Source organism: Podarcis bocagei, assembly GCF_964188305.1.
Source record: "Podarcis bocagei genome assembly, chromosome: 14".
Classification (NCBI taxonomy): Eukaryota; Metazoa; Chordata; class Lepidosauria; order Squamata; family Lacertidae; genus Podarcis; species Podarcis bocagei.
In genome coordinates, this window is record NC_138139.1 from 9,642,851 (window position 1) to 9,662,981 (window position 20,131).

Below are 20,131 nucleotides of genomic sequence, written 5' to 3' on the forward strand. Positions count from 1 at the left end.
TGGGAAGATTTGATGCTAATGACCAGGTGGGTGATCTACCAGGCTTGCGCGTTAAGCACACTGCTTTATGGAAGTGAGTCATGTGTTAAAGCAGTGTTTCCCAACCGGTGTTCCGCGGCACACTAGTGTGCCGTGAGACATCGGCTGGTGTGCCGTGGGAGGGAGGCAGGCGAGTCGGGCGGCGAGAGGCGGCGGCGGCGAGGATCCGCGTCGAGCCGGGGGTGGCTCCGCGGTGGTGGTGCCGAGCGGCGGGGCAGCGCGCGCAAAAGGGAAGAGCGCGAGACAGCGGAGGAGGAGGAGGCCGGCATGTCCGGGCAGCAGCAGCAACAACAGCAGCAGCAACTCCCGGCGACGGCTCCTCAAGCCCCGCCGCCGCCCCCTCCTCCGCCCGCTATCGCCGCCACCACCACAACAGCCGCCGCCGCCTCAGCTGCCGCCGTCCCTCAGTCCCTCGCTCTGCTGCCTCCTCCCACCCCGGCAAGGGGGAGGGAAAAAACTTTCACTTTTGTGCGTCCCTCCCGGCGTGACGCTGCGCGCTGACGTCACGGGGCGGGGCTTTAATGGTGGTGTGCCGCGAGATTTTTTTCCGGTAAACAGGTGTGCCGTTGCCCAAAAACGTTTGGGAAACACTGTGTTAAAGGGAACGTTCTTTCATATGTGGTGGACTTGTAAATGGGTAAAAGAGTTTTGGGAAATGATCCGTAATGAATTGGGGGGGGGAGTTTAAAAGTACTTTCCAAAAAAACCGGGAGTCCTTCCTGTTGGGGATAATTCAGACTAAAACTCCCAATTCGTTCTGGAGGTCCGTTCTTAACCTGAAATTGTTCTTAACCTGAGGTACCACTTTAGCTAATGGGGCCTCCCGCTGCCGCCACGCGATTTCTGTTCTCATCCTGAAGCAAAGTTCTTAACCCGAGGTACTATTTCTGGGTTAGCAGAGTCTGTAACCTGAAGCGTCTCTAACCTGAAGCGCCTGTAACCCGAGGTACCACTGTATTTAAAATGGGGGCTCATCACGGGCAGTTGAGCACATCAGGGTGTTGATGCCCTTTGACCTCCGAAGCATTACACAGACACTTAGCCAGAGAGCCTTGCCCCATACAAAACTCAGACGGCCTCTGAATTCCAAGCAGAAAGCGCTTTGAACATGAAAAGGCATTCAAGCCACAGGGGAAAGCGGGTAAATATGGTGAGGAAATGGCTGTGGCGAGAGTGTGCAGGCAGATCAAAGAGCTTGCAAAGCACCTTTGGCAACGGCAAGCAAAGCCTGCCGAGCCCCAAAGCGGCAGGTGCAAGGTTCTTTCTCCGCAACTAAATAAAGTCACACGTACCTATTCCAGTCTGTTTAAGTTACAGAACTACACCCCAGGCCACATTTTGCACGTACACTTGTATCTCGGGTTACAGATGCTTCATGTTACAGACTCTGCTAACCCGGAAGTAGTACCTCAGGTTAAGAACTTTGCTTCAGGATGAGAACAGAAATTACGCAGCAGTGGCACGGCGGCAGCAGGAGGCCCCATTAGCTAAAGTGGTACCTCAGGTTAAGAACAGTTTCAGGTTAAGAACAGACCTCCGGAACGAATTAAGTTCTTAACCCGAGGTACCACTGTACTTCTAAACTCAATGCGAGATCTGTTCCTTGTCAGGTGACCACGTGTTCTACTTTGTGGAAGACAGCCCTCCATTGGAAAGGCAGCCTGATTCAAGCCCAGCCTGAAGATCAAGCGAGAAAGGAGAGCAGGAGGGGCCTTGAAATTGCTCATCAACCATCATGTGGAAGATGGAACAAGTGTGTTCCTGCTACTCCAGAGGGTAGGACCTGAACCAATGGCTTCAAATTACAAGAAAAGAGATTCTGACTAAACGTTAGGAAGAACTTTAAGGCAATAAGAACTGTTCAGCCACGGCATGGACTCCCTTGGAAGGTGGTAGACCCTCCTTCATTGGAAGTTTTTTTTAGCAAAAATGTATAAAACAGGATCAAATGTTTGTTGGAAATGTAAGGGAAAAGAAGGCACCTTTTATCGTATGTGGTGGGCATGTGAGGTAGTAAAAGAATATTGGGAAATGATTTATAATGAGTTGAAAAAAAATGTTTAAAATAACTTTTCCAAAAAAACCTGAAGCTTTTCTTTTAGGAATTCTAGGTGCCAAAATCCCAAGGGAGCAGAAAAGACTATTTATGTATGCGGCCACGGCTGCACGGATATTATTGGCCCAGAGATGGAAAGAAGATAAAGTCCCTACCAGAGAAGAATGGAAGATTAAATTGATGGATTATGCCGAATTGCCAAAAATGGCTGGAAGAATCAGAAATCAGGAAGACCAAAATTTTAATAAGAAATGGGGGAAATTTATAATTTGTCTTAAAAAACCATTGCAAACAGTTAAAACCAGTGCCTTTTTTCTGGGGGGACGCATACCCCTAAACATTTTGTGAATCTAAGTTTGGCCTCATTGAGGGACAGTGTTGCAATATGAGTAGGAGAATGAGAGTACCCCTAAACCTTTTTTTAAAGGAAAAAAGCACTGGTTAAAACCATTAGTAGGACTGGAATAACACTTGTAGTTTAATGTGAATTTCGGACATAATGGAGATATAAAAGATATGGATTATTATAAAAGATGCAGGAGGAAATGATTCGTAATAGGACCCACAAAGGGGAGGAGGGATGTTCAAGAGATTCTTTGGAATCTTGTTTTTATATTGTATATTGGATATGTGATTGTAAAACATTGATCTGAAAACCAAATAAACAATTTTTTTAAAAAAAGACAATGTTGAGCTGGACAAACCAGTATAAGGTCGCTTCCTAGTCACAGTGCGCACACTGGAATCCCACACGCGAGACAGGCTCCTGGTGGAAAACAGGAGTTTTGCTAATCTAATAAACTCCAAACTACCGCTAAGTGGCAGTCAAGGACAAGCTATCGCAGGCAATTTAGTTGATTTGTTAAACAGCAGCTATTCTAGCAGGAAGGCAGGAGAACCTCTTAGCTTAATGGAAGGTGGATAAACATTAGTGGATAAAAACCATCCCAAGTTTCCCGCAACAGGCCCAGCATGTGATTCATTATACGCTGACCTCCAGAAGCCTCTTTGAAGCATCAGCAGCAACGGAAGAGACTTCCGCAGTGATTTCAGGCGCTCACATTGCTTTGCAGACAAAGTTGTGTTGCAATCCTTACAAGAAGCCTGTAAAGGTAAGTCAGCTTTGTTTTCGTCCTGCGCCGTTCAGGAAATAGCACCCCAAAATGGTTTCCAGAAGCAATATTCGGGATTAGTGTTGCTTGGGAAACTGAAACCAAGAGATTGCTATTGGTTCATTTCCTATCTCCCCCTTTTAAGGGTTCATAAAGCTGTTCAAGTTGTGTTTGAGTTCTACAAATGATAAGCGTGAGTCAAAGATGGGGAACCTGATGTCCTCCAGCTGTTTTACATTATATTACATTTTTAAATTACCAATTATCATTATCATTTCGCTGCTTAATGCCGGTATATAAGTGGTTACAAAGTACAAAAAGCAGTTGGGCAAACATTTTAAAAAGAACATCCATGTTTAAAACACATAATAAAACTGGGGTGAAGAACATAATGCCCAAAAGCTGAAAGTGGCCCTCCATTCTTATCTGGCCCCCAAAACTCTCTCCTTACCACCCCACCCTCTCTCCCAGGCCACAGCCTCTCATCACCAGCCCTGCTTCACACCCTCCTTGTGTGTTTTTGCCTGACTGGAAGGTGCCCTTGAACTCTGATCATGCCTCTTGATTGCCTGCATGGAGGAGAGACAGCATGCACAGAAACTAGTCTAGTGTGCAAGGAAAAATTTATATTAGTTGTTCTACCCACTTTGGCCTTCCGAAGGTTGCGGAGAATGGAATGTGGTCCCTGCACTGAAAAACACCGTATTTTTCGCTCTATAACACACACTTTTTTCCTGCTAAAAAGTAAGGGGAAAAGTCTGTGCATCTTATGGAGTGAATTTCTGGTCCCTGGAGCCAAATTGCTCAGGAGCAAAAAGGCGATCGTGCTTTTTATTTATTTTTTAAGAAAGAGGGAGGTGGGTGTTGAAACAAAGCCGCTGATCAGCAAGCGATCGGGAGGGAGATAAGGCTGCTGGTAAAGGAGGCTACCGGGGGAGGGGGGAGGTAACTTGCAAGGAGAAGAGACAGGAATACTAAAAACAAGCAATGAGGAGAGAAATTAGAAGAAAAGGAGGAGCAAAAAACTGCTCCAGCTAAGGAAAAGACACTAAGGCAAACAAGAGGGAAGGGGGTGTTGAAAGGAAGCAGCTGGTTGTGATCAGGAGGGAGATAAGGGAGGATAGCGATAAAAGAGGCTGCCTGGGAGGGGGGAGGTAAAAGCCCATGGATCCTCAGGATTTTTGCATTGGGTCACCCCAAATTCACCATCAGATCACATAGCATGTCCATGGCTACAGCCTGCACCCCCCAAAAAATAAATCACACACCCACTGTTGCGTGGGGCCGCAATGGTGTAAAAATGTGGTTACAAAGCACAGATCCACATGGATCCTCAGGATTTTTGCATTGAGCTACCCCAAACACACCATCAAATCACACATCATGTCTGGGGCCACAGCATGAACCACAAAAATCATATATCCACCATTTCATTCAGAATATTTTTTTTCTTGTTTTCCTCCTCTAAAAACTTGGTGCATCTTATCGTCAGGTGCATCTTATGGAGCGAAAAATACGGTATTGCCCTCCAATGCAAGAAAATAGATTATGCAGTTCATTTGGCAAAAAGGAGTCACTTCCACCAACTTAAAGCAAACAGGAGACAGATCTGCATATCAAAAGTTTTTATTTTCCTTTCCAGACAGATTATCGCTTTTGTACATCAATACTTCAGAGGACGGGTAGTACTGGACGTCCCAGGGCATTGTAAACATGCCAGCTCTTTTCCTGGCACCCCTTGTGCCTTCAAGAGCCACATGCCCAGCAGGAATTCACCATGCAGTTTGCCCTGGCACCAGGATGCAATTCTCATGAAGAGCTTTATCTGCTCTAGCCTGCAGATCTGGCAGCCAAAGAGAGAGCACAGCCGGCAGCTGTGAGCCACTCGGAAGGGATGCCAGCCCAGACGACGCTTGAGCTAGGGTAGGGATTTGGCAGGACCAGAGGCAGATTTAGGACAGAGTTCCACCGTGTCTTGCTCTTTGCCCTACACTCTTACTTCATTTCCATTCCTTGATTCTTTCTTCCCTCTGCATGCACTAGTTTATGGAACAAGTCACAACAGGCCGGGTTAAATATGCTTCAGGTTGAGCGCTTTCGGGTTGCATTCTGCGGCGACCTGGAAGTAACGGAACGCATTACTTCCAGGTTTCGCCGCTCACGCATGTGCAGACAGTCAAAATGACGTCACGCACATGCGCGGAAGCGGCGAATCGTGACCCATGCACGCGCAGATGCAGGTTACGTTCGCTTCAGGATGCGAACGGGGATCCAGAACAGATCCCGTTCATACCCAGAGGTACCACTGTATTTGTTTTGCTGTTATGCTTTATTGTACTGTTTAGATCATACAATATTCAATAAGATAAAAGGTAAAAGGTAACGGGACCCCTGATCATTGGGTCCAGTCGTGACCGACTCTGGGGTTGCGGCGCTTATCTCGCTTTATTGGCAGAGGGAGCCGGCGTACAGCTTCCGGGTCATGTGGCCAGCAGGACTAAGCCGCTTCTGGCGAGCCAGAGCAGCGCACAGAAACGCCGTTGACCTTCCCGCCAGAGTGGTACCTATTTATCTACTTGCACTTTGATGTGCTTTTGAACTGCTAGGTTGGCAGGAGCTGGGACCGAACAACGGGAGCTCACCCTCTCACAAGGATTCGAACCGTTGACCTTCTGATTGCAAGTCTTAGGCTCTGTGGTTTAACCCACAGCGCCACCCATGTCCCTTATTCAATAAGATACATTATATTTATTTATTTATATATATATATAATCATAAGCAGATTTTGTCTTCCAATACAGTACATTGGGCACGCCAACTCCAGGGGGTCATGTTTTTAGCTCCCTTGAAATCTTTGGGCAAGGGGCTGGACCTCCTCAATATGTGATGTCTCTCTCTCTCTCTCTCTCTCTCTCACACACACACACACAGAGAGAGAGAGAGAGAGAGAGAGAGAGAGAGAGAGAGAGAGAGCGCACTGGTATGCTGGGCTCTTCAAATGGTGGAGTGCTGGACCTTTGGCATTCTGGCATAACCCTGCTGACAAGTCCAGTACACCTTCCTGTCTGATACTGGCACTCTGGGCTCATCAGCAAGGTCGCATCAGAGTGCCGAAAGTCCAGCACTTTAGCGTCACCCTGTGTATGAACCCAGCACACTTTCCCATCTCATCAGAGGTCATGCCAGAGTGCCAAAGATCTGGCACAATCCTTTGAGGGGGGCCCGCAATCTTGGGCGCAACTGAGTGCCTCTGCAGTACATCACGTTTAACTCCCCTTCTTCCCCTTTTCTCTTTTAATTTGGCCATTTGTCTACCTGTCCTGCAAAAAAAATTTAATCTCTCGGATAAGCCCCTAGCAGGGTCTTACAGACCCACCTGGCATAAAGCATATGGATGAACTTGAGAGATTTATGTTGGCTACATGCCAAGTACTAAGTAGTCCTTTTCCTTACAAAAATGTATAAACATCAGGCTGCTGAACAATAATCTGAATACTAGGTGTGATTTATGTAAACCTGACAGTATACAAGTCTGAAGAACACCTCTGTCAGGTAGAACCTCAGCGCAGGCTAGATTTGGAAAGTGATGTGTGCTGGCTAAGCTCCAACTTCAAGAGTCCATTGCTCTCAGGGCTCCCAGCAACCAAAGGAAAGGCAGCAAGAAAATAAAGCTTTTTTTCCCCAGCTATTAACAATATATTCAGCTTTCACCTAATCTGCGTGATCACTGTGTTCTGAATCCAGAAATAACCTCTGCTCAGAAAAATATGGAGGGCCAAAGGTTCTGAACACCTGTTCCGGGGGTGCATCTTGGAAAAATATTAACCTCTTATGACTGTAGAAAGAGAATAATCCCCTCTCCTTTTGCTCATGCACGATTTAAACTATCATTTCTTATTTCAGCTACCTCCAGAGATCACTTGGACACTCTTTAAACTACAAACCTACCCATTCCAGAGGTCCCCTAGGTTGGACAACACTGAGGTGGACAGATTCTTGCATCCTTTCAAGGTCAATAAAATAAAGCTCTGCCATAGATACTTGCATCTAGTGACTCCAGCCGCTGAGTCATGTTACTGAATTTGTAGACTCTAGAGAATGGAGTTAGCACAGTGTTATTTAGGGAGGGGAGGAAGTTGTCAGGGCTACCACACACTTTTTAGACATGGCACGGATGCCCATGCAACTCTTAGCATTACATTTGGACATCGCTTCAAAGCTCAAGTATGATGTGGAAATTAACAGCTGAGGAAGCTTCAGGGAAATTGAATAAGCCAACATGTGAATGCAGCTGTCATGAGTACACTGAGCAACTTAATTCAAGAGTGGGGAACCAGTGGCCTCCCAGGTGTCCCTAGAATGCACCTCCCATCATCTCCAACTATTGATCATGCTGGTTGGGGCTGATGGGCACTGTAGACCAATGGCTTCTTGGAGGGCACCATCCCATTGGCTACTCCAATTACGTACTCCCCTTTCCATTACAGAAGAAGAGTGCAAGTCACAGTCCATTTCACCCATTTTTATTTTTATTTTATTTTACACAGCTTTTGCAGAAAGCTCTGAGATTGGAGTAGAATTGGAGTGGCTTTTTTTCTTGCAGGCAATGAGATATCCCAGAACCCCCAATGTCAAAGCTAGGAAGACAGTTGCTATGGACAGTCCTGCCATTGTCAACAGAGACATCTCATGGGTACCTGAGAAAGAGAAGTGGAGATTGAATATGGGCCCTTCTGTGTTTAGAGCATGTGCACTACCATAAAGGTAAAGGTAAAGGGACCCCTGACCATTAGGTCCAGTCGTGGCCGGCTCTGGTGTTGCAGTGCTCATCTCACTTTATTGGCCGAGGGAGCTGGCGTACAGCTGTAATGTGGCCAGCATGACTAAGCCGCTTCTAGCGAACCAGAGCAGCACATGGAAACGCTGTTTACCTTCCCACCAGAGTGGTACCTATTTATCTACTTGCACTTTGATGTGCTTTTGAATTGCTAGGTTGGCAGGAGCAGAGACCAAGCAACAAACCCCCGTCACGGGGATTCGAACCACCGACCTTCTGATCAACAAGCCCTAGGCTCTGTGGTTTAACCCACAGCGCCACCCACATCCGTTTACAATCACCTACCATGGGCAAAAAGATTGCAGGGGGGTTGAATTAGATGACCCTAACTCTATGATTCTAGCTCTCTAAGTGTCAAGCAGAGGTCTTTTTTAGCCCTACCTAGAGACGCAAGAGTTTGAACAGCAGACTTTCTACATGCAAAAAATGCCACCCAAGACTGCAGCCTTACCTTCTTCCATTGCCCCTATGGTTCTTTGGTTTTCAGGAAAATGCCCCAAACTCTTTGGGACACCCAGGACAACAGGTCCTATCACCACGTCAGCCTCTGCTCTTCCCACTGAAGAGTCACCTGCAAAAGCATGAAAGCCTAGAAACTTATTTTGATCAGGTTCGAGTTAAGCTCCTTTTAACACATTTCCTCCTATGGGACAATTGTAGCCAATCTAGACACTGACGATGCAGAGGGGTTGGTGGCAGCAGGTGGGGGGGGGTACGACTGGATGAGCTCTAATGGGATTAAGTCCCAGGAGTAGGGTACTTGTTGGCTGAACGTTAGGAGAAACATCTTGGATGGCAAGAGCAGTTGACTGGAACCAGTTGCCTTTTCGTCCTCTGAAAAATTGGAGCCGATAGGAAGCTTTTTTGACCCATGCCTAATTTCTATGCAGGAAGCAAGGCCTCACATCCTGGAGTCACCACCCCTGTTCCATAAGTCACTCTGGACACAGAATTTACCATGCACAATAACAGGAGCATCTCTCTGGAAGCGTCCTCTCATCTCTCTCCACCAGGGATCCATCCTTCCAGACCGGCCTCCAGGTGGCATACAGTTCCTCCTCTCACAGCAGCTGCAGATGTCTGCAGCACCTTCAATGGGAGTCCAGCTGCAGCAAAAGGGGGGGTACAGGAATCACTCCTCCCATGCTGCTCTCAGCTTCTCAGATAGCCCCACCATCTACAGTTCTCAACTGCTTCCCTCACCTGTTCCTTGCTTTGTTGAAAGAGCAAGCCTTGTTCAGAGGACCAAGAGGCTGATCCGCTGCTGTGACTTTCAAGTGGCAAGTAATGTAGACCTGGAGAAAGTAAGGGGGGAGAAAGTGAGGGGGGAACCCCAAAGAAAGACCATTGGACTTTCCAGCATTGCAGCCTATTGAGCAACTCAATGCTCTCCAAATGCCATTGGGCTCCAAGTCCCATCAGCTCCAGCCAGCATGACCAATGGCCAGGGATAATGAGAGTTCTAGTCCGTCCACATCTGGAGAACCACAGATTCCCCCACACTCATGCTCAAACAGCTCTGTCACAGTGGCTTCACCAAGTCACCAAGTTTATTTATATACAGTATTGAATTTATAGACCACCCTATTCCCAGAGGTCTCAGGGTAGTTCACAGAACAAAATCAAAATATAAAACCACAAAATATATAATCAGAATAAAAACAACAGCCCAATAAAAGGCTAAAAACACAGCATGTAGCTATATCTGGAATCCATAATGTACAACGCAGCCTCTCTAGCCATCAAAGTACAGAAGGCACAGGGAAGTTAGCCACTTGTTGGCCTTTAGGAAGCACTGTGCAAGGGGCTTTTGCAGGCATTGACAGTCAGCTGACTGGCATTACCTGCAAAGACCCTTTCATCCATGACCTGCTTTTCCTGTAGGTAGGGATGGAGGAGAAATTCAATTCTATACACATTCAAAGCCAAATTTTCCAAATTTGCATGTCCCTAAATAATATGAGAACTGAAATACGGCTATCCTTCAAAATCTGCACCAATTTGTTAAGTCAAAATAACCGAAAACAGCTTGCAGATACTTAACAGGCTTAGGATTTTTGTTTATGTTAAGTGAATTAATATGTTTAATTATATAAGGTGAAGATTTAAGGACATTAATGTTTAAGTTAAATTTTATAAAAATTGGGATTTGGAAAACCGTTAAAAGGACATGCAATGAAATTCAACTAAGGGGAAGCGAGGAAGTTAATAACAGTAATTTTCAATAAGGCTATGACTTATGTTTGTTATGTTTGTTTGTCGTGTGTGTGTGTGTGTGTGTGTGTGTGTGTGTGTGTGTGTGTGTGTGTTTGTTTGTTTGTTTGTTTGTTTATAATATTGTGAAAACCAATAAAAAAATTGGGGGGGGAATCTGCACCGATTTGAATGTTTGCGATGCAGTTCTCCTAGAAACATAGAACTGTAGAGCTGGAAGGTACCACGGGGGTCATCTAGTCCAACCCCCTGCAGTGCAGGAATCTTTTGCCCAATGTGGGGCTCAAACCCACAACCCTGAGTTTAAGAGTCTCCTACTCTACCAACAGAGCTATCCCAGCTGACAATTACAAAATTGCACACAAAACCCAAGATATTAATGAAAACAACATACAAAAAAGCATTGTATTAGGGGAATGTCCTTGCAAGAATGTATACATTGGTCAAAACTGCATATAAAATGTATTTATTACAATCAATTCACACTAAAATGCTGGTGAACTTTCATGGGGATTTTTTTAAAAAATGCCAATTGCTGCAAAATGTGCCAGATCAGGAAGCTTGCTGTGTTCAGTAATGTCTCACCAAGCCTCCATTATCTCCTGCAAACTGGAAGGCATCAACTGTGAACTGGAGAGAATCTTCTCTGCGTCTTGGGGACACAAAGGCTGAACTGGAGTCATCTGATCTCCCATCAACCAGGCATCTAAGACAAAACACATGGTTACCAACATTGCCCCAGTAGTTGACAGCCAAATAAATGCAACCCAGAGATCCTGGCAAGAAAGACAAACTTACCCATTGAAGTCAATTATAGAATAACTGGGAGAAGAGTCTCTGTCTGGGCTCAGCGTGGCCACACAGTTGTCAATGAAGAGCTTCAGAACCACGTGGTTCTCAGTATTGACATCAGCCTGGATGTGCATGGCATCTCCCAGCTGATACCTATTAATGGTTCTCTCCGCACTCCAGTCATCTAGAAGGTGAGCCTTATCTTAATACAGGGATGGGATAATACAGGTGCCCTATGTCAGCACCTGAAACCTCGTATCACTCAGAGGCTGGGGTAGCCTACTGTACAAAAGTTAAGATTTATATTCATTACTCCACACTTTTGCCTCTAGCCTCACCCATCACCGACATACAGCCCTTGAAGGCAATGCATCCCTTGGACTAAAAATAAGGTTCCCCATCCCGACTTACGAAGCAGACAGTATTTTCCCCAAGGTTGCCACCTACCGTTCATCAGACGCAACGAAAAGGCCAACCTTGCTTCTGCAGAAATGGTAGAGCTGAAAGGAATCCACGTTGGCCTGATGGACTTGCTGCTCACATTGTCTTTCCTGAAAGGGACAGTCTTCACTGATCAGCCAGTTCTCCAAGGAACAGTCATTGGGAAGGTGCGATCAGAGAACAAAGAGCCACTCACCTTGGATAGTGACATTCAATAGGAACTTCAGCTGGGCTGGTCCTGATGATTTGAGAGTTACTTCCAGGATTAGGTCTATAGTAGAGGCTTATGCTATAGACAAGAGAGTCTGGAGTCATCTGGAAGGAGAAGAGTAGTGGCAAATATAGAGTCACTACAGGCTTCATCAACCTGGTGCTCTCCAGATGTTATGGACTCCAAATCCCATCATCTGCTCTAGCTGGGGCTGATGGGAGTTGGGAGCCCACCACATCTGGAGGGCACCAGGGTAGAGAAGGCTGCTCAAATTATTGTTGGTTCATATAAACACATCATATTCCTAAAAAAAAAAATGCCATCTTAAAAATATGGACTTGACCCTTGGATCTCTCCCAATTCTATTATCATTCCATTGCTAGTCTCAATATATATTCCCTATTAAGTGTAGGGAGGCACAATCAGCCCAGAGGGATACCCCCTCCACCATCTGTTATAATGTAGGAGGATAGTGAGGGACCATGCAGAGGTGGCCTTGTGCAGGGCTTAGCACATTGACAAAGAACCTAGGACCACCAGACAAATTGCATGCACATCTGAAAAGCACAAGTTGTCTTGTGTGGGCTGCAAAAAGTGGTACATGAATTTTATAGAATTTTATAGACAACCAAATTTCATCCTCACAGCAATTCTGATGTAGGTATTTGTTTAGTTTGTCACCCAATGCAAAACATCTCCAGGTACAGTTTTTTTAAAACCCACCAGGTTTAGTGATAGCAGCACACACAAGTAAAAATCCAGCACCACAGAAAATGGCAGATGACTTGCCTAAGGTAATCAGTCAGCTTCTTGAGTGAGTGGGGATTTGAACTCAGGTCTTGCCAGTCCTAGCTGAACATACCAGCAGTCACTACCTAGGCTCAACCATCATTAAACCAGCAGCAAGCCATAGGAAGTGAAACTTTTGACTATTTTCGAGAAGAAACCTAATGTTTTATTTGCAGACCTCACATAATGATAACTACTCCTATCCCTTTCGTTTTGAGAAGTTTCTGTTGAATGGAGGATTCCATGATAAGGCTCTAAGATTAGTACAGTACACAAGTTCTGGTGCACAGAGTATTGCTGGTTCAGGATCCCAACCCATCCATCACATTACTCTCAGATAGTTGCTCCTTTTCTCACCTTTAAAGGTAAAGGACCCCTGACAGTTCAGTCGCAAACGACTCTGGGGTTGCGGTGCTCATCTCGCTTTACTGGCTGAGGGAGCCGGCGTTTGTCCTCAGACAGCTTCCGGATCATGTGGCCAGCATGACTAAGCCGCTTCTGGCAAACCAGAGCAGCGCACGGAAACGCCGTTTACCTTCCCGCCAGAGTGGTGCCTATTTATCTATTTGCACTTTGACATGCTTTCGAACTGCTAAGTGGAAAGGAGTTGGGACCGAGCAATGGGAGCTCACCCCATCATGGGGATTCGAACCACTGACCTTTCGATCAGCAAGCCCAAGGCTCAGTGGTTTGGACTACAGCGCCACCCGTGTCCAATATTAGGGTTCTCCCAAAGCCATCAATACCTCCCTCTCATGCACGGGCAGTATCTTTTTAACCACATAAACAAACATTAGCCACAGCCAGAACATCAGAAATATGAGGAGTCTTTCCACCCCCATTGTACTTCCTCACACATTAGGCTTTTCTTGTTACTTTACAACAACTCAAAGAAGCTCAAGGAACTCAAGAAGCAAGTGCATTTCATCAGTTCACCTTACCTGTAAGATGCTGCCACACTCATGGAGTCCAGCTTCAAAGACCACCAAATTCTCTGCATTGTCAAAGGAGGTGTATGGGCAACCAAGAGAGCCCAGGATCAGGTCCGAAGCTTGGATGAGCCTCCCTGTCCCAAACAGGTCCCTGTTCACAGTTACGACCACCTGAGCCTCCATGCAATGCACAGTCACGGGAGTCAGGAGGGATAAAGCCCTCAGCTGGGGAACGTCCATCCAAGCCCAGGGTGAAGACCGAGACAAGACTGAGCTGCGAGGCTGTCCCACTGGAGGGACAGTCCTGGAAGGAGATCTCCAAACTAGATCATCCCCAGACAACTCCCAAGGGCCTGCGATGTCCATCACACCAACTACGATACACAAGAGCACACCACTAACAGAAGCTAACAGCCCCATTCTGACTGCAAAATTAACCCACCACCCACTGTGCCCCAAAGAGGACCAGGGCAGGAGAGGAAGGCTTTAAATGCTGCAGACCCAGCCCCTTCACAGCTGCCTTACCTTCCAAGCAGCCTTGCCTCCCCTGCCAGCTGTAGAGAAGGAATAAGAGCAATGAGCCTCAGCTGGAGACAGTGCAGCTTGACTCACTGGGACTTTATCCTGTCTTTTTAAAAAAAATAATAATAATCCTTATTGAAAGTGCAAAAAGCACATAATTATATGGGCACTAAACATGGTGAGATGTAAATAAAAGAGAGAAAAAGAGAAAGAGAAACAGAACCTGTGTAGAAGGGGAAATAAAGGGGGAAGGGGAAACCAAAACTGTGTATTTTACAAGGTTGCTATTGTACTTCACCAGATCTTAACCTATTACAGTATTTGTAAGAATGGATTACATATATCAGTGAGTTTGTCCATGGCAAGTATGCGTTTTATGCAAGCTGTTCATATGTTGCAAATTTGTGTATGTCTTCAATCCAATCATAGAAGATACTTTATCCTGAAAACACTTAGCCCATGGATAGGCAAACTAAGGCCCGGGGGCCGGATCCGGCCCAATCACCTCAGTCCAGCCTACGGACAGTCTGGGAATCAGCGTGTTTTTACATGAGTAGAATGTGTCCTTTTATTTAAAATGCATCTCTGGGTTATTCGTGTGGCATTGGAATTCGTTCATTTATTTATTTTTCAAAATATAGTCTGGCCCCCCACAAGGTCTGAGGGACAGTAGACCGGCCCCCTGCTGAAAAAGTTTGCTGACCCCTGACTTAGCCTAAGGGCGCTTCCAGATGCTTTTACTCTCAACTGCCACACATTTGTACATAGCTCTGAATAGACTCTCCAAAAGGTGAGGACCCTGATCACACAGGCACAGAGCAGGTGGACTTGCTGACCCTTGGAGCCCCTTCCAACTCTACAATTTATGTGTTCTCCATGTTGCTGCATGGAATAACGCATGAACAAGAGCTTTTGATTTAGTAAGGAAAACTTTTAAAACTTACTCAACAGTGTGTGGCCTGTGCTTTGCTGGAGGGGTAGAGAGCAGGGGCAAGACCTATAAAGCAGACTAAACAGAATCTGCAAAAGTGTTTAACAACTTGTATTCCACACTATGCTGCTGGTTAACTCTAATAGTGTTTTTAACTTTGCTGGGAGCGCTCTCCCACCAAAGAGTGTGCAGTGCCCCGTGTTTTGAATCTAGATGCTTAGCTGATTCTTTTGTTAATTGCCCACACATGGCTCGGATCTATTTTCCACTCCCACAGTTTGAACTTTCATTATGCAGTCCACTGTGCTTGTATTGACTTTTATTGGACTGCGACTGCCATAAATTGCTGTTCATTCAACTGTTTTCACACCAAGCAAATCATTGCTAGAAGCAGAGTCAATGTGGTGCTTTAGAGAAGTACATTTCATCTTACTATGAAGGTTTATATTAGAAACCCTTTGATATTAGAAATCCTTTCATCAACAAAATGCATGCATTTACTATAATTTTTCTAATAATAATTTTATTATTTATATCCTGCCTATCTGGCTGGGTTTCCCCAGCCACCCTGGGTGCCTTACAGCAGATGAAAAATGGTAAAACATTCAACATTCAAGATTTCCCAAAACAGGGTTGCCTTCAGATGTCTTCTAAAAGTCAGATAGTTGTTTATTTCCTTGACATCTGATGGGAGGGCATTCCACAGGGTGGGTGCCACTACCAAGAAGGCCCTCGGCCCCCATTATAATGCTCCACCACCAACAACAACACACTTACATGCCCCTTAAAGGGAAACCATGTACAGTACAGAACTGTAGCACCCTGCTTGTGGCTAACGCTTAGCTGGAATGAAATATTCAACGCAGCAATAAATAAATTAAAATAATAATTTATTTGTCAGACAAATAAATGATAGACACAGTGGTATATGGTTACCAAAGCTCTGCCCACTCCAGCCCTGATGGCCAGCACTTATATTTCCTCAGCCCAGCCCCCTTGCTCCTCCTTTGGCTGCCTCTGTCCAATCAGCCTGGTTGAAATTCCTATTGGCTGATTGCTAGAACCAATCATAAAAGATACACCCATTTCCTATTACCTTTTATGGGAGACAAAGAGCTTTATTTCCTTCTATCCATAAATGGCAGACAAGTAGCCATATATCTTATATTTGCCTCGACCAGGCACCTTAATTACCAGATAACCTTTTTGCCCTATTGCCCTATTACCCTATTGCCCCTTCACTCCAAAACAGATGGCTCATGGTAACAGAGATCTTGGGTTCACCTTCTCACACACCATCAATGAAATAAGAATCTAACATAAGAATCTAACATTTCTTACTTTCTAAATCCTTTGCATAAATACATTTAAGCCGCTATATTTCATACATAACATAGATAGATTTTTAAAAGGAAAGGAACTTAGTAAAAACAGTTTCAAAAGCAACCTATTCAATTTACAACTCCCTTTCCTAGCCAGCTGCTGTTCCTATTAGCTCTTGCCCTTTAACCTTATGAAAATATGGATCGAGTCTTCTGTTAAACAATAAATCTTACTATTTACCAACTCTTAATTAGTGTTTTTGCAGCTTGATTGTATTCTGTAATATGTAGGGTCACTGTAACCTTTGCTCCCAGCCTGTAATTTCCTTTTACAACTTTGAGGAACTCGTCTCCTGCTAATGCTATAAATCAGAGGGGCCCTTTTTAGGAAGATAAACATCTGCCAAAGTACTTAGCCAGCTGGTTCCTGCCTGGCATGAAAGATACAAACATTTACAAATATATTTTTAAAGCTCATTTTAAAATACAGGTCTTGATCAGATGCCTCAGAAACTCATTTATGTTACCACTCATCTGACAAGATCACATCAAAGGAAGCATGGATGGTGTGGCAGCACACAGCATCAGGTGACCCCTCCCACATAAGATGATCCTGCCTGATTTGGCCAATGACCCAACTACTCCAGCTTCCTGTTCTCACAGTGGCTGACCTGTGAGACCTGTATCTACCTGTGGAAACTGATATTCAGGGGCAAAACACTTCTGACAGTGGAGGTAAGACATCATCATCATCATAATTATAATAATAATAATAATTTTTATTTATACCCCACCCTCCCCAGCCAAGGGTAGCTAACAAGCAATAATAAAAACAAGTTGAATGAATACAACTTAAAAACAAAATTAAAATACAACATTAAAATATTGAAATATTAGAATACTAAAATGTAGCCTTATTACAGGAGGAGAAAGGAAAAGAAAAAAGAGAGGGAGGGAATCAAATTGGCTCCAAGCCAAAGGCCAGGCGGAACAACTCTGTCTTACAGGCCTTACGGAAAGAAATCGGATCCTGCAGGGCCCTGGTCTCATGAGGCAGAGCGTTCCACCAGGCCGGGGCCAGTGTTGAAAAGGCCCTGGCTCTGGTTGAGGCTAGTCTGACTTCCTTATGGAAGTTGCTATTTCCTCTAGGGTGTTGCTATTTATGGACCTTAAGGTCCTCCGTGGGGCATACCGGAAGAGGTGGTCCTGTAGGTATGAGGGTCCTAGGCCATGAAGGGCTTTAAAGGTCAAAAGCAGCACCTTAAATCTGACCCTGTACTCTACTGGGAGCCACTGAGTATGCTCCCATGCCAGAGACCCCATGAGGAACCTCGCTGCAGCATTCTGCAACCGCTGGAGTTTCTGGGACGGCCCCACGTGGGGCAGCCCCACGTCTTCCACGAATTTGCCTTTTTATTATTCTCAGTTTTATACATTTCAATAATTTTACAATCATTTTAACATTTCACAACTTGACTTCCTCCCCCCTTTTTTTTTTGCAGTTCCTTAAATTTATTTTTTGGTAAGTTTTGCCATTTCTGCGTATCCCATAAGTTTTTGTATCCATTCTTCTTTCGCTGGGACTTCTACTTCTTTCCATTTTGGGGCGAGTAACATTCTTGCCGCTGTAGTTGCATACATGAATAGATTTCTATACAGTTTGGGTCGTTCTGTCCCTATAATTCCCAAAAGGAATTCCATGAATTTGCTTAATCCTCTTTTAAAGCTGACCACCACCACAATTTGGAATATGCAGAAAATACAAAAGACAAATTTAAGGAATCGCAGAAAGAGGGCAAAGGAAGTCGAGTTTTGAAATGTTAAAACAATTATAAAAAAATTAAATGTATAAAACTGAAAATCATAAAATAATTGTGGGGGGGGTTGACCACCACTACCTTCTGTGGGGGACGCGGGTGGCGCTGTGGGTTAAACCACAGAGCCTAGGACTTGCCAGTCAGAAGGTTGGCGGTTCGAATCCCTGCAACGGAGTGAGCTCCCGTTGCTCAGTCCCAGCTCCTGCCCACCTAGCAGTTCGAAAGCACGTCAAAGTGCAAGTAGATAAATAGGTACCGCTCCGGCGGGAAGGTAAACAGTGTTTCTGTGCGCTGCTCTGGTTCACCAGAAGCAGCTTAATCATGCTGGCCACAAGACCCGGAAGCTGTATGCCGGCTCCCTCGGCCAATAAAGCGAGATGAGAGCTGCAACCCCAGAGTCGGCCACGACTGGACCTAATGGTCAGAGGTCCCTTTACCTTTACTTTCTGTGGGAGCAGGTTCCACAGTTAAACTAGAACTCAAGAACTTCCTTCTGTTGTGACTCCTCCAACATGCAGCTTCACTGGATGTCTAAAAATGCTAGTGTTATATGAGGGAAGATAACCTTTCCCTCTCCACTTTCTCCATGCCATGCATAGTTTTATGGAGATCTGTCATGTCAGAAGGGGTGTGGTGGCCTTAGACTAGCAGCGGTTCTCAACTTGCGGGTCCCCAGATGTTGTTGGACTACAACTCCCATCATCCCTGGGCTCTGGCCTTGCTAGCTAGGGGTGATGGGAGTTGTAGTTCAACAACATCTGGAGACCCACAGGTTGAGAAAGGCTGCCTTAGAGGCAAAGAAGCAAACTTGTGAATGGTGATGCCATGGACTGGTTAGATGCAGACCTGGTGAGAGGTACCAGGTGGGAAACTCCAAAGGGTGGAAGGCTCAGAGCCCAGAGAGTGATGGTGGGACAACGATGAGTGGTCACAGGGAGAAGACTGGGAAGAGGAGGTGTTGGAAGCTGAGAAGGTAACAGGGCTTAGTGAGCTGAGGGAATCTGTAGCAGAGGGAAGTCTAGAATCTGAGGCAGAAGTTGAAGTAGGAGAGGAGAGAAGGCAAGAGGCTGAGATGAGTCAGGCTGGTGAAGAAGCACAAGCTCCTCACTTGTCTCTCAAAACCAGAAGAGGCATGAAAAGGGCAGAGGAGAGATGGGTGACATGCAGGCGGGGGCTTAGGCATCTGTGGGAAGCAGGAACCTTCAGCCTCAGAAACTGCTTCATTGGGGCACTGGGGTCTAAACCAATGAGCCTCTTTGGCTTGCCGATCAGAAAGTTGGTGGTTCGAATCCCTGTGACAGGGTGAACTCCCGTTGCTCTTTCCTAGCTCCTGCCAACCTAGCAGTTCAAAAGCACACCAGTGCAAGTAGATAAAGAGGTACTGCTGTGGTGGGAAGGTAAATGGTGTTTCCGCACACTGTGGTTTCCATCACAGTGTCCCGTTGCGCCACAGGGGGTTAAGCCATGCTGGCCACATGACCCAGAAAGCTGCCTGTGGACAAATGCCAGCTCCCTTCGCCTGAACCCTATACAGTGGAACCTCGGGTTGCGAACATGATTCGTGCAGGAGGCACATTCGCAACCCTCAGCGTTCGCAACCCACAGCACCGTGTCTGTGCACACGCGGGTCACGATTTGGTGCTCTGCGCATGCGCTGCAACTGAAACCCAGAAGTAACCCATTCTGGTACTTCTAGGTTCGGCGCAGTGCGCAACCCAAAATCGCATAACCTGAAGCATCTGTAACCCGAGGTACCACTGTAGTTGCCTTTCACTGGACTTAACCGTCCAGGGGTCCTTTACCTTTTTTTACCTTTCATCAGGGCAAGAGCTACTGGAGAGGAGTTGCTGTGCGCATTAGGCCTGACACTCCTATATCGATCATGTTTTAGATAATAAAGGGTTAACTCCAACTCTCAAGCTGTGATTTATTGCTGGCTGATGCAAGTGAAAACTAGAGCAGGGTTGGGAAACCTGTGGCCTCCAGTTGGTACAGTCTCCCAATTCAGTCTCAGCAAGGGCAGCCAATGGTCAGGGATCCCAGGAGTTACACATTATGTGTTCTCTTGTTTTATTCTTGTTTTAAATGCTTTCAGAAGAATCTTAAGTAACCTGCT

General features: G+C 45.7%; 1 protein-coding gene across 1 annotated transcript; it reads right to left on the minus strand.

Moving 5' to 3' along the window:
• Positions 1-7,740: 7,740 nt before the first annotated feature.
• LOC308572813 (zona pellucida sperm-binding protein 3-like) lies at positions 7,741-13,954 on the minus strand. Its single transcript, XM_081169233.1, has 9 exons — positions 13,433-13,954; positions 11,688-11,806; positions 11,498-11,601; positions 11,057-11,234; positions 10,844-10,964; positions 9,248-9,339; positions 9,002-9,150; positions 8,496-8,615; positions 7,741-7,904 (listed from the first exon to the last, which is right to left on the minus strand). The coding sequence occupies exons 1-9, from the start codon at positions 13,841-13,843 to the stop codon at positions 7,747-7,749; spliced, it is 1,452 nt and encodes a 483-aa protein (XP_081025359.1). The 5' UTR covers positions 13,844-13,954; the 3' UTR covers positions 7,741-7,746.
• Between the last annotated feature and the right edge of the window lie 6,177 nt (positions 13,955-20,131).